Here is a 15,181-nt window from a genome sequence, read left to right as displayed (position 1 = left end):
TAAGTGTAGATGTTAAATGTGTCAGGAGAAGCTGTAAGAGATCTTCTCTTTGTGAAGGAAACACAAAGGTGGAAGCGCTCTTTGAGTCCTGTCTCTTCAGCTGAACATCTCCTCACCACTCTTCATGGGACTTTTTTTTAAGAAGACAACTAGGAAGTTCATAGGAAACACACACACACACACACAGGGGACAGACAGGGGCTGACACTAGGCGGGTGATAAACTGCAAGTCTTGTACTAATGATGAGCCACTCTCAGAGACGCCTAGAGACGGCACACACACATCCCTGTAAGCATCTACACACACATTCAAGGTAAGACTCCTGCTTCCCACACAGCCACAATAACACCAGTGAGACTTGTTTGTTGTAGGATTTTCTTGTGTGTGTTTCTGAGGCAGATGTATTGTTGTTGTGATTTCCACATGTGCAGGTTTCTATTCACTAAAGCTGAAGATTAAACAAGGCTTTTTTTTTTTTTTTTTTTCATAGTGTAGTGCATTTACATTCTGCCAGCTGTGCCGTGTTTGTGCACTCACGGTCATAAGCTCATAATAACGTGTTAATAACGCAGCGGAGTGAAGCCAGTGCTCTCAGCTGTGGCAGGCTATTCATCAACAGCTGTAAATCAGTTTTGAGCGAGAAAAGAACGGAAGCATCCTTGAACGTTGCCCCTGCATTTCTCACGCCGCTTTTGAACAGTTTTTAATCCCTTAAAAAAAAAGAAAGGAAAAAAAAAAACTTGAATTTTCTGAACTTTCTCTACATGTGTGGACGCATGTGAGTTTGTTGAGCACGCAACGTCAGGATACAAGCTCCTACAGGACTAAGGTGTGTTTCATTAAATACAGAGTTGAGAGGGAAGCTTTTGTTGGGAAGTATGTGGTGTGTTTTAAGTTCTGATCTTTGTGAAAGGGCCATAACCACAGGTTGCTTTTGTTTCGCTGTTCCCATAATGCTTGTCACACAACAGCCCGGCATTGTTTGGCACACGGGACGTGAATAAGCAAGTTTATGTGTGTTTAATGCAACAATTAAAACACTGTAAAAGCTGCCTGTTACTTTCCAGAGCCGGCAGAGGTGTTGTGTTGCTGTGATGGTGACAAATGTTGAGCTTCAGTGGAAAAAAAAAAAGAAAAAAGAAGTGCTTGTGTTGGACATATGTAAAAGATGATCATAAATAATTGATTAAATAAGCAGCACTAAAACATAAATGTATCAAACTCACAGACAGTTGGATATTTTCCACTACCACAGTGACAATGAGCCTCTTTGTGCTCTTTGATATGTTTCAGCTCCTTTTACTACTTTTTCAGCTCTAACCTGCAGATTTGCATCAGCATCAGAGAAGTGCCAACAAACAGATGTTTTTTTGTTCACAAAGTCTGGGGATAAAGGTATAATCAGCCGGTTTCCATCCTCTTTCCAGCTGATTTGTTTATTTCTGCGTTGATCGAGAGAATTCACAAACACTCTATTGATGGATGAGCTCGGCGCGCACAAATGAAAACACACCAGTTTCCTGGTTCATTTACATGACTCAACAACGCTTCTCTGTTGTCATGTCATACCTTAAGTTGATATTTTCTCTCTGAAAACACAAGACTGATGCTCGACACCTGCTTGGTGTGTGTGTGTGTGTGTGTGTGTGTGTGTGTGTGTGTGTGTGGTCATTTGCAAATGACCAGAGACCGTTTTGTTTGCGCCCCAGTCGTCCAGTGGCATCATTTGCATTTCCGTTCAAAATCTGTGAAATCTAAAGCGACAGTGGGCCATTATATGCCTTGTGTAAGCTTTGTGTAAGTTGGTTGCTTGTTTGCACATTTGTGGTATGCGTGCTTGTGCGTGTGTGTGTGTGTGTGTGTGTGTGTGTGTGTGTGTGTGTGTGTGTGTGTAAAATACTTCTTTCCACTATGACTGTGACTTATCTTTAATGGTGCATTTGATACCTCTTTTAATATCAGAGAAGTAAAACAAGTGCATCCTCTGTAAACTTGTCTCTGTCAGCGAAGAACAGAACAGCAGCTTTTCAGCGTTTTATCACCATCTCAACATGCACGCTCACATCCTGTGCAGTGCGATACGTTATCTCTGTCCCTGTAGTGTTTTTCGCTGCCACTCTCAACATCTAGATGTGGTATAATGAGTGATCTGTAAAGTAACCAGGAAAATGAACAGCCAATGATGTGTGGTGTGTCTCGCTGAGGCTGTCTGAGCTCATGCACTGTCCTGCTGCTCAATGTCAGTTACAAAGCCTAAACTTTTGTCACTACACTTCCTCTATTTGCTGTTTCTCTGCAGGCAGATAAGGATTTCTTTCCATGTTTTAGTTCTGTTTCGTTTTGTCATTAACTCAATTGAAGAGGAGCCTGCCCAGATAAATTCCAGCATGTGGCGTTGAACCACTTTATCATCCTGTCACCTCCAAAAACAAAAACCCCTGCTGTGAAGAAATGGTGAACTTTCTCCTCAAATTTACAAAACTACATTTAGTTTCCCCTCTGTTTCAAAGAGTATTTCATAAGAAAGGCACTGACGGAAAAGCAGAAGTTGGTAAATAAAGATAAAATTTAAAACGGCTTTAAAAACAGCTCACAAATATGTAGTTTCAGCTAAAAGGCAGGTCAGTGTAGCTTCTGCAGCTTTACTCAAACAGGAGGAAATAGGGTGTTTGTTGGGGACTGTTTTCAGAGGTGGAGTAATCCACATTTGGTCTCTGGTAAGTGTTAACAGCAGCAGGAGTGGAGCAGCAGTGTGTGTGGGACTGTGTTAAAGTAAACTACATGATAAAGGAACGATAGAAAATCAGCAGCCTTATGCTTTGATGGTTCGCTGGGAGGCAAACAGTCACAATCACAGCATCAGCCGAGTCTTCACGAGCGCTTTAACCATTAGGTGTTCCCGCTCACATCAGGGACAAAGACAACAGTAAATACAGTTTTCTACAAGAGCTTGTCTTCCTTTGGTTTCTTTAAAGGTCCCATATTTTACACCTTTGCTGTGTTTTCTTTGAAGTGTTGATATCCTGTCATATTTGTGGTTTTAAGAACCAAAAACCATCTCAGTGTAGTTTTACATTGCCTCTCTCAGGCTTCTCTCTGGAGCTCTAGTAACAACAGGTCAGTGAGTCAATCAGAAGAGAGGATCTGAGTCTCTCTTCTGATTGGATGACTGATTTCTGAGTGATCAAATAAAAATATAACACATTTCAGATTAACAGTCAGAGAAAACACATCCTGTAAGGTTGGATGGTGGGTCCAGGTGGGCGGGGCTTGGGGCTTGGCTGAGAGCAGGCGACTCCTTTGTTGTGACATCACAAAGTTCCAGAAGTCCTGACGGCTGGTTTTAAGGCTCAATTTCTGAATACAGGCTGTGTGTATTTCTCTGAGGCTTTGATACTTTCACAGTATTAATATAGAACCAAGACCTGCTTTATAATCAAAAAAGACATGGACGTCTACCTTTATACAAATGGGACCTTTAAAAGAATAACTGGTTTTGTTGCATTGAGGAAGGTGTTGCAGCATGGGCCGACTGAACCGGCAGTCCGTCTCCGAGGAAAACGACAGCTTCAGTTGTTTCAGCAAAACAACATAAGTTAAGACTCAGTAATTATGACGAAGCGAAGAAAAAATGTCATGTGGCATTATAGAGAACTAAAGCCTGTGTAGAGAGGAAGTCAAGGTGGACAAACATGGTTATGATTGTAACCATGATGACAAAGCTCCACAAATTTTAACTCAAACCACAATCTATATCTAAGCAAACCTTAACCAAAGCATCATCATTTTTTTTTTTTTTTTTTTTAACAATTATGTGTATCATTTTTAGGAAGATGCAAACAAACAAGGTCAGGACAGGTAGGGGCAGGGGATTCAGATGAGAAAACACTTACAGAAGGCATGAACAAATCAGGTTTAGATCTGTTGAATTTGTCATCAGCTGCTGAATGCTCCACTGTGTCCACCAGCTGGGCTCTTAACTGTGTGTGTCTGCTGTTTGTTGCTGAGCAGGTAGCGTACGCTGAGAACAGCTGCCCGCTGCGGCCGAAAACGGCACTCTGAGGGCTGCGATAGTGAACCGAGACATTAAAGTTGTGGAGCGGACACTGAGACTCACTGTAAAGCTGAGTAGAGCCGAGGCGGTTTTCTGTCGGTTCGTTACTACGAGCAATGCCTCTCATTGTTCTCACGTTGTCATTTGATATATTAATATTATAAAAACAGTGGTTGTAGCTGCTTTTGACTTATTCCTTTGAGAATTACTGGTGCTGTTCTTCTTTCCTGTTCGTCTTTCTTTCTGCATCTTGAGTTAGCATTGCTGGTTGAGTGGATTTCTCTATGAGCCCTAACATAAGAGTTAATGGAGCATCTCTCAGCCTCGGCCTGTGTTTGAAGCCAGACGGCGTGTCATTACCGTGGTCAGCCAGCAACTTCAAGCATGATCTCCAGCTTATTGGAGCTGGTTAAGACCTATGGTACTAAGTTGTTTGTAGCATAAGTAGCCATACTTGTGAAACACACATCTGCACACACACACACACACACACACACACACACACACACACACACACACACACACACACACACACACACACACAGCAAAGACCCCCTGCAGTTTCCCAATGCTGAGATGAACAGGCCCTCAGCAGAATCACCTGTTGTGTTCCTTACTGCTCAAAGGCGTTTCCATAGTAACACCTCATAGCCCTGGCCCCTTGGTCCATAAGACCCTCAGCAAACATAGACCCCCACCACCACCACCACCATTACAAAGTCCATAAAAACACACACACACACACACACGCACACACACACACACACACACACACACATACACGTACATGCATTGTGCACACGTGGGTGCTCTCAAGAAGCAGCAGTGAATGGAGTAAGGATATAAAGTGTGCCGGGCTAAAGGAGAGAGCACATTGTGAGAGTCGGGCCTCCTTTGTCTGAGCTAGCCTGAAGGAGCAGGGGGTGGAAAGGGTGTGGGGGTGGGGGGGCTTTGTGAAGGAAGAGAAAAAAAGTGGCCTTCATACACATCCTTTCTTCCCTTTCTCTTGTTCTATCGCTTTATTGGGAGTGTGTTTTGTCTTCTCCCCCCCCCATCCTCCTCCTCCTCCTCTCTGATAAATGCCACAGTAGCCTTTCGCTAGCCGCCACAATAGACGACCTGTTTCAGAGAACGTGAGGGGGAGAGAGAGAGGGAGAGAGGGGGAGAGAAAGAGGGATGAGAGGGAGGGAGGCATGAAAAGAAAAATGGCTGCTTTTTAACCTGTGCTTCTGAAAAGCAGAAGAATAAAGGGGCTGTGACTAAAGCCAGAGTCCTGTTCTCCTCTCTTTTCTCTCTCCTCAGTGTCTTTGTGAAGGGCACAGTTGTGTCATCAGCCTATTTATACGTCTTATTTAGAGAGAGAGAGAGAGAGAGGACAGAGAGAGAGCGGCTTGTGGAGCGTATTGAGGCAGGATGGAAACACAGCAGACATGTTGGACTTGTTTAACGCTTCTTTTTGATCACTGTGAATACACACAAGACATAAAGTTGCATGAAGTCGGCAGAACTCTGCTTTGAAATGACGACTTAGTTTGTAATAATCTGAATGGAAAGAAAACTGATCAACCATCAGGGACTTGTGATGCTTTGTCTCCTTTTTGTTATTTTAATTGTAGGTCAGCTTCACAGATTTAGTGGAGGATTGACTTCAGTAAAGCAGACTTCAGCAGCATCATATACTGTAAAACACTCAATTACATTCTAACTTGAATTACAGTTTACCAAACCAAAACTATCAGAAAGTAAAATGCAGAATGGCACATGAACCACATGTTGTTACAGGACTGCATTGTAATTACTAATGCATTAACCTGTGTTCTACTGCTGGATATGGTCAATGTGGAGCCAGTTTAATTTAAAACGTGTACACCAGTGAGTGGATTCATCCATAGCAACAAATTAGATTTTATAAGATGAGTTTCTGTTGAGGATGGAAAAAAAAGTGTTGTTAAATGTAAAACTAGAGCAGTGGCTATCCTAGAGACTGTTTGGGCCCAAGGCAAAAAAGGCAGGGGGCCCCGCATCAGTGTTCATCAGAATTATGTAACAAATAATCTGACACCAACGAAAAATGTATGAAAGCTGAACATTTTTTTTGTTCACCATAGAAAAAAATTCAAAATATAGATATAAAGAACAATAAAAAACTAAATAAATAACTAAATAATGTTGTTACATGGTAAATAACTCACATTATAAGGCCAGATAATTACTGTGAGTTTATTTAAATGTAATTATCTTTACATAAAAAAAAAAAAAAAAAATCTTGTATGTGTGTAAGTGAAAATAGTTGGCAGCACTGCTTCTGAGATGTAGTTGCAAATCCTCCACTGGAGCGGCGGGGGGGGGGGGGGGGGGGGGGGGTAATTTTTCCCCCATGAAACAGCTCACTGTTCTTCCAGTTGATCTATAGTAAAATGTGTTGTCAGTCTCACAGCACGGGCGATGTGCTGTTACAAGGACAACAGTAACGGCTCTTTCTAACAGGCCACAGAGTTCCGATGTTCAGGCAGCTATGAGGAAAGCCACGAGCAGTAATAAAAGAATACTGAGCCGTGCACCTGTAACCAGTAAGACTTGTCCTGTCTTATTGTTTCTTTTCTTGCTGACACAGAAACACTAATTCTACTGAATTAGACAGCAGCTGCAGTCAAACTGTTGCACTGACCTCCATTTACATGCCTGTTGACTGGGAGGATTAATGACCGTAGCGATCAGAATCTGTTGGACATCACTCGAGATCCATGTTTTTTGCCATGCATTGATATTTCTGTGCCTGTAAAACCCTCACAAGCACACTTACTGTTTGTATAAGACGAGCATGTAAAAAATAAAGACAATGGCCCTTAAAACAGAAACATTTTGACCTGCATGTCCACAGGTAAGTAGCTTTATAAGCAGTGGATGCACGGTTTAAACTGTGAGTGTGTGTATCTTGAGTTGAATGTTCACCAGTGTGGGCTGGGAGTTGTGTTTAGTAGAAGCTAGAAACCAAAGCTGACACTACATGAAGCTGTTTCTTTTTGCCTTTTATCCGTTCTGTAGAAACTTGACCGCACCACACAGAGAGATGAATAAAACAGAAACCACATCCCTCAACTTTGACAGTCAGTGAAACACAGAGGAAAGTGCAGTCATATGCACAGCAGTGGTGCACACAACTGATCTCCTGACAACAGACGAAGGTTTTAGTGGTTTTATTTAAGAAAATTTGCTTATCTACGTGGTCAGGGTTGAGTCATATGTTCAGTTTGTTCAGTTTAAGGCCTTGTTAGAGACAGATTAGCTTTGCAACAGATAATATTGCAGATAATTAAAAAAAAAAAAAAAAAAAAGATGACTTGAGTCTGGGCAAACTTTTATTTAACCTTATTTAAATTTAGGATTGAGAACAACTGCAGATATTTAACTCAGACACATAACTTTGTTGTGCATGTTGCATGTTGTTAAGTTCTTGATCAGTTAAAACAATCTGGTGTCTATCAATCACTGATTAATCATAACCATCCCGAGCCCCAATGTAGATGAGTATTGTCAGTGTTTTCTTAAATGATCCTCAGTGACGTGTCATCTGTTCCTGAACAGAGGAGCTGGCTTTTACAACTTTTGTTGTGAGGGAAAAGAAAATATAATAAATATAATTTTTCAAAATATCAGTAAGTAGAATTACCGTAACATTTCAGTTTCAGATTACATCCCTGTTTATCCAGAGTCATATAAAATATGAACCATTTGTGTGAAATTTTGTCCCAGTTGCTGTATGAAGTCTTGAGTAATGGCTAAAAAAGTGTTTTGTGAGCTCACACTGACCTTGACCTTTGACCTTTGAGCACTAAAACCAGTTCTTTCTTGAGTCCAAGTGAATGTTTGTACCAATTTTAAAGATATTCCTTTCAGGTGTTATTGAGATATTGCATTCATAGGGCCAAAATCATGTTTTGTGAGGTCACCATGACCTTAACCTTTGACCTCTTTTGAGTCTAAGTGAACGTCTGTGCCAAATTTGAAGAAGTTCCTCAAGGTGTTACTGAGATATCGTGTCCACGAGAATGGAACAGTATGCCTCCAGCTTAGGCTGTCGCCGTGGCTTTGCTTTGCTAACTGTACATTGTACCTTGGCAAGTCACAAATAAAACTTTGAACTGCTGTGTAGTGGCAGCGTCGCTTATACCTGAAACATAATATACAATAATATTATGACATTATAACGTTACCTCCAGCTAGCCATAACCAATAGCTTCTGTAACTCAGTAACGCTTTGACTGTAAAACTGTAATTCAGTTTTATCTATATAGCACCAAATCACAACATACATTATCTCAAGGCACTTTACAGAATAAAGTCAAGACCTTAACCTGTTAAAGCAAAATGTGTTCATGGGTTTTACTGTGAATTTTTGAAGGTAACTACATGTCCACTACAGAAGCTAACATTAGAATCCAAATCATTTCTGATTAATCAGTTTGTAAATTAAACTGTTTAATTCGTTAGCATCCAAAAAGCCTAGCCCCCATTCAGCTTTATAAGCAGGGAATTCATCATCATAGCTGGATTCTTCCATATCTATGGTATCCATCCAAAAAAGTCCAAATCCTTTAGCTTTCATACCTCCACACATGTTTTAATTCTCTTTAAAGCCATGTCTGGAGAAGCCATGATGGCAGCCTCTCTTGAGCATGTTGTGTTCAGCCTGGGTTTGTGGGAAACGGTGTTCTTTAAAGTCTGATGAAAACAGAAAGATATTATTATGGTATTTAATTCTAATGGTATGTAGTATTATTTTTGCAAATCATTGACCACTTTTATCTTGACATACATAGTGAACCACACAACAAACACAAGTCAATTGATTCTTGATGTCACACTACAGGTCTGCAGATTTCCAGGTCTTCCTCCTCCATGTCCCACACATAAAACACTTTTTGTTTGCTTGTTTCACCGCTGGTCACGCATTAACCCGGGGTGGTGCGTGTGTGTCAGATGGAAGAGTGTGATCTTTCTTCATCCCAAACACACACAACGATTGCTACGAATTACCCCCCGACGTACAACTTTTGAAGTAACTAACTCAAATTTACAACAGCTTTTCATCAGAAGCCATAACAGTTAATTTACCACAGACATAATGAAAGTGTGAGTGAATCAGCATCACACTCTCCTTTCTTTGTTGACTCATTCTTTCATGTAACTTATTTATCTTATATGAGGGAAATGAGAGATAGAGATGTGTTGGAGCTGGCTGTGTGTGTGTGTGTGTGTGTGTGTGTGTGTGTGTGTGTGTGTGTGTGTGTGTGTGTGTATGTGTGTGTATGTGGGCGGGCCTCCATGGGGGCAGCCCCTGAACTCCAAGAGGAAAAGGGGAGTAAAATGTAGTCTTTGTGATGTCTCTATCAGTCAATCGCGGCACTGGAGTTCCCAACACTATCCGTTGTGTGATGAACTGACCAACGACTACAGAACAACAGCACCTTATCAGGGCTTGTATCTCTCATCTCTCTGTGTTCATACACACACACACACACACACACACACACACACACACACACACACACACACTCACACTCAGTACAAGATTAAAAAAAAAGAGGAAACTGAGTGTGTATTCTTGAAGAGCTTATTCTTTGGACTGTGTACTATGGTTCAGTACCCTTGACATCAAAAGGCCACGAGAACAGAGGAAGAGAGGGGAAGGAAAGGAGAAGAGAGCGCGGCTTTTGTGTCTCCAGTCCTGAGAGCTCATTCTCTAATGAGGCCCAGTCAGCAACGCAAGGAAGCTTTGTTCAAGGACTGTGTGTGTGTGTGTGTGTGTGTGTGTGTGTGTGTGTGTGTGTGTGTGTGTGTGGACGTGTTATCGACCTCTCCAATAAGAGAAATTCAAGACCCCAAAACATACGCGCTCAGTTCTTTGAGATCATCTGTCGGTGTGATCTTTGGTGCGTTTTTGTGTTGCGCTGTTTTTGAACTTTGATGTCAGTCAGATAGCAGTGAATAAAAGTGATGGAAAAGGAAGCAAATATAGAGTGGAAAGGTGTGTAAACCGAGCCGGTTAAAGTGTGAGGATGCTTTTGTTTTTGGAGGTCACCTGCACAGTGTCTCTCTGTCAGCTGTAATCAGACATTTTTATTTCTTTTGTCAGCTTATTTTGATCGTAATTGAGATTAATTTCCCCACCCTCGTCTGGCTGTATAGACTCTCAGCACATCACAGAGGCGACTTCCATCTGTATGTTTGATCTCAGACGACTCATGTTCACTGTGATTATTCCCTAATCACAATGCATACTCACATATGCACAGCAGATACCGGTAGAACCACACATACTAAGCATGTGGCATGTGGTCAGCAGGCTGCTCAGCCATCTGACTGGCGCCATCCTACGTCTCTATATCTCGCATCACTCCTGAATTCCCTACGTTTTCTTATGGCGTGCTCCTGATCGTGGCCTCGGCCGCACACAGCTCAATAACAGAGTGGATGCCAGCTAGAGGCTCAGAACAGTCACAGATGCAGCTCTGTTTATCCTATACTGGCTGTCACATATGCAACACATGCACGAGGAAGACATTTCTGTCTCGCTGACCATTGCCACGCAGACAATAATTTGAATAATCGGAGCCGTTTGAACTTTACAGGGCATAGGGTGCACAATGTAGAGCTGTTGCGTGTTTTAAAAATGTTGTTTTTTGTTTTGTTTTTTTGTTTGTTTGTTTTTTGGAGTAGGTTGTATTTTCATAACCTTCCCCCTTATTTCAATATTGAAATGCCATCGGACACAAGTCTTGGGGGGGTAAGTTCAGGGTCAGAGTTCAATTGGTGGTTGAACATTGGTCCTTTAAACCTGTGTCACTTGGGCTTTATATGTAAAACCCTGTGTAACACACCTCGACATCTGTTAATGCTCACCGTGTTGTTGAAATATGGCGGACATGAGACAGGGCTTTACAACGGTAGTACAATGTCATGACTGCACCGAGATAATATCATACAAGAGATGAGGTGCTGTACATTAGACTTGATTTTCTGCAGCTTTATGTATGTATGCCCTGTAGCATCTTTTTAATGCACTCAGTCGTAGCCGTGTTGCCAGAAGGGCCATGAGAGCAACCGCATCTAACTGAATTAAAAACAAAAGAGCCAACATTCAGCGTGTGAGTTGCAGGAATGAGGGTGTTCATATTGAAATGACTGATTTAAGGATCGGAGTATTGCGACATTTGACGGGTTTCTCTCTTCTCAATTACAAATGATAGTAAGCAGAATAATTCTCACTTTGTTGTCTGCATGTTGCCTCGTTCCCTGGCCTTTGTGCCGCGGCTCTGTCATTATTCTCACCTTGCTGTCTCCAGTCGGTCACATGTCCAGGAAATCATAACTGAGGATAAAGCCGACTTTGTTAGAAAGTGTTTGAACCTAACGAATGCTCTTTATATTACACTGTTATCGCACCTGTTGGTGGGTTGATGTTCGATCAGTATCAGGCACGTCGGGTCTGCAACGAGGTTTACCTGCAACAGCATGCTAATTATGCAAATGAAGCTCCTGTACGGAGGGATGAGAAGAGGCTCTTTGTACTTCCCCTCATGAGAAGAGAGGTGAGGGGGCAGGAGAAGGGAAGGGGAGGGAGGGCTGGGTCGGGGTAACAGAAGAGTAGAAAAGACAGGCGTTACTGGTTCGGGAGTCCCAGGCACTATGACTTGTGTCAGCAGCTCTGTCGCAGTCAGGGAGCGCTGTTGGATCTCCTCACATCCGTTCAGCTGTACCAGGTCAGTAACATGGTCTGATGCCAAGTACGTTCTTTTAAATTTAGCTTTTAGATGTAAAAGCAGATTTGTGTTCACTATAAATTGTATTTTTTTAAATAATTGTTTCTTCTGTTCTGTTCTTCTGCTCAAAGTTTAACTTTAATTTAACAAAACGTTCCGCTACTTACTTCTGATCCGCTGAATCCAAACAATCGCTGATTCTCAATCAGAGGTTCAGGTTAGGAGAAACCAGATGATTCACAAGCAGATTTTAAATAATAATAATAATAATAATTATAATAATTATAATAAAAAAAACATTTCCAGATAAGATTTGCTTTCTGTCAGTGATGTTTCAGTTTCCTAGAAGCTCTTGCTGTGATCAGTTTGAGGCAGGCCCTATGGGCAGACAGGCACCAGCTGGCACAGGTCACCGGATTGTTTTATCATCCCTAAGCAAATACTGCTAACTGTGAAACATTTCCCCAAACATTTGTTTATACATCGGATTGCACTTGTCTTAACACGACTGCACAGCAGGTAGGAAACTTACTGTAAGAGCTCTGTCACGAAACGCTGTCAACAATTGAACAATGTGTGAGGAAATTTGTTGCAAATGTTCAGGGACAGTGTGATGGAGCCGGCTGCGTAAATATGCAAAGATTTAGGTGTGAGATATTTTACATTTGCTTTCTTTTGTGTGATAGACTGTTGTGTTTGAGCCACAGTGAGACGTGCTGTGGTTTTCTGTCTTTGATTCGTTCCTGCAGGGAACCTTCTGCCATTACAGCTGTCAGTCTCAGGGATGACAATGAGAGAGTCTTTATTTGCTTATCACCATGTAAACCTCTTTAGATATCTAACACTTTATCCTGCTGCTCTCAACTGCTGAGACTGGCTCCCGGCACTCTCTCTCTGTCTATTGTGCACTCCCTGTTATTCAGCCTCAGGCACTAGTTGGAAAGCGACAAGGACGATATAAACCCAACAAGCTGCTCCCGTTGGGAGGGGGAAGACAAAAAAACACTGAGGAAGAATAAGGAAACAAAGGAAGAAGAGAAAAGAAAGAGAGAACAACAGAAAGGATTTGCGTTGCCAACCTCCCTGGGGGAAATGTTAGGTTTTACTTGTTACAACTTGTTGGGTAACTGAAGGTTTTGTGTGAAGTGATTCCTGCGTCGTGGGAAGTGTAAGGTTTCAGTGTTGTCATCGCTCAAAGGAGAGGAGCTGATTTTTATCTGAGGGCAGAGGCATGTTCCCTCCGTCCACCGTCATCCCCCCTCGCCTCCTTCTCTGCTGAGACGGGAGCATTCAGTTCACAGCGGGGGGGGGGGCAGGACAAGTGTAGTTCTGTAACAGCGCAGACATTACTACAGTTTTATTTTAAAGGGTTAGTTCACACAATTCACAAAAGAACTCTTACCTTCTTATTCTTTGGTTTTATTTTACAAATGTAAAAGTCATTGCTTTGTGCCCCCTCAGATAACACAGCAGAAAGTCTCATAAACACATACGCAGCATCGCAAACTGCTGAGTGTGGAAAAAAAGCTAAGAATCCTTTTGATCACTTCTACTCACTTCATTGATAATGTTTCAGTGATGAAACCATCATCAGAAAATAATCATGTTCATTGAGTAACAAAAAAAACTGAGCTGCATGTTGTGAGCGTTTCTGTTGCAGTTTTACTTGGTTTTCAGGAATGTCCAAGAAACAAGTCGGTATGTGAGGCTATAAACATCAGTGTAAATAGTGCTGAAACATGGCAAAATGATACAAATCATTGAGCCATATCAAACAAATAATGCTTGATTCTTCAGCTTTTTACTTTTTTAAAGCTACATTAATTCATAAGTTTTGCTATTGCTATATAGCTAACGTTAGCATTAGCAGCTTTTTACTTACCAGTCTAGAAGAAATGTTGTGAGTTCAGCATCAAACTTCATTCCTTTACTCACCAAGAGCTGTCTCCAGTGGTGGAAAGACACACCAATATTAACTCGTATCTCTACCACGTCTTTTTCTTCTACTGAAGTTAGCATGCTAACCAGCTAGCCCTGGCCCATCTCATCACTTTCTGATAGCAACTCCCTGCAGCTTCCAGTCTGCCCTGAAGACGTAGCGCTGCTCAGAGGGTGTATTGTAACCTCTTGTCTTATAAACAGAACAATGGTTGAAGCTCTTGTCAAGTGACAAGCACCACCACCTGCTACCAGCAAGAAACCACCTTTGGTGATTGAGAAAACTTATAAGTATAAAAAAGTACTGATTTGTGTTTATTTAGTTCAGCAACTGACTTGAGTTTACACTAAAATTGGGGATTTCATGACAAAAAGTGACATTATTTGTTTGTTTTTTAGGAATTTCCCAGAAACAGGTGTGAGTGTAAACATGGCCGAAGGATGTAGCTCACACACTTTAAAACAAACGAATAGATTAGCTATGGAAGCAAAACATAATCCTACCTGCCTGAGCTGAACTCAGCACGACAGTCAGTAATTTGTTCAGTTATATATATTTTAAATGTGAGGAAGTCGGTTGCAGAAGTCTCTAATAGTAGTTTTTGGTCACTTTGTTCTACTTTGTTTAGCTCAACAGCTGCTCTGAGGTCTGTTTTATTGTGATTTCTTAGCGGCATGTGGTGAGCGCCTATAAAAGCCGAACAACACTGTAGGTGGTCGGAAAACAGGCCTCAATCAGACAACCTCGTAAGAAGGCAATGCTATTCAAATCATGCAACGCACGCACACTGCATGCATACACACAAGGTCAGTTTCCACATGAGCGCTGTCAGCTGCAGATAGGCTAAGTGTGTGTTTAACTAGAAGAGAGTGATGTAGAGCGAAGCGGTAACCTTGACTGGTTTACATTGTTCAAGCGAAGACACTAAAGGCATTGTTTAAAAAAACCCTTTGTGCTTGTAAAACACACACACACACCTTGATGCATTCCTTGCTGTCAACAGCTCTGTGGGTTGCTGAGATTCTGTGCATACCTCTGCATTGGGTGACACACACACACACACACACACACACACACACACACACAGAGTCTGTGTGGAGGCGTGTGAAAGCCACCTGTGGCAGCTCTACAGTCCAGCCTCTGTGGAACGTAAAGGGGTGACCCAGGAATAACTCAGCGTGGGACAAAACTCAGTGTGCTGCTGCTGCCAGCCCGACCCCCCGCCATCACACAATCAACCCCTTGCCAGTACTGACGGCAGTCGCTGCTGTGTTGGCTAAATAGTTTGCCACCTCTCCCTCTTCATCCCTCTGTTCTTATTCCTTCTGAAATGCTCTGCAAAACCACACAGCTAGCCTGAAAATAGCAATCAGACGAGATGAGGGCTGATACGGATCCTTGTGGGCTTACAGCTGCTGATAGCT

The 15,181-nt window shown here is 42.0% G+C and overlaps 1 protein-coding gene across 5 annotated transcripts in view; it reads left to right on the top strand.

Annotated features, from left to right (window-relative positions):
* The window catches only part of sox13 (SRY-box transcription factor 13), a 44,145-nt gene that overhangs the window by 4,774 nt on the left and 24,190 nt on the right, over positions 1 to 15,181 (top strand). For 2 of the 5 annotated variants that reach the window (XM_071493251.1, XM_071493249.1), the window contains exon 1: positions 169 to 314. The exons of 2 other annotated variants lie outside the window; for them this stretch is intronic. In XM_071493251.1, coding sequence (XP_071349352.1) covers positions 241 to 314 — 74 coding nt within the window. In that variant the 5' untranslated portion in view covers positions 169 to 240. Of the gene's footprint in view, positions 1 to 168; positions 315 to 11,695; positions 11,819 to 15,181 lie in introns of those variants that run through there. One more of the 5 variants, XM_071493250.1, reaches the window with a different exon arrangement.

The sequence above is a fragment of the Trachinotus anak genome, unplaced genomic scaffold (assembly GCF_046630095.1).
Source record: "Trachinotus anak isolate AG129_WGS33_773 ecotype Australia unplaced genomic scaffold, CSIRO_AGI_Tana_v1 ptg000013l, whole genome shotgun sequence".
NCBI classification, from domain to species: domain Eukaryota; kingdom Metazoa; phylum Chordata; class Actinopteri; order Carangiformes; family Carangidae; genus Trachinotus; species Trachinotus anak.
Note: the sequence above shows the minus strand (reverse complement) of the source record. Positions and strands in the feature narration are given on the sequence as shown.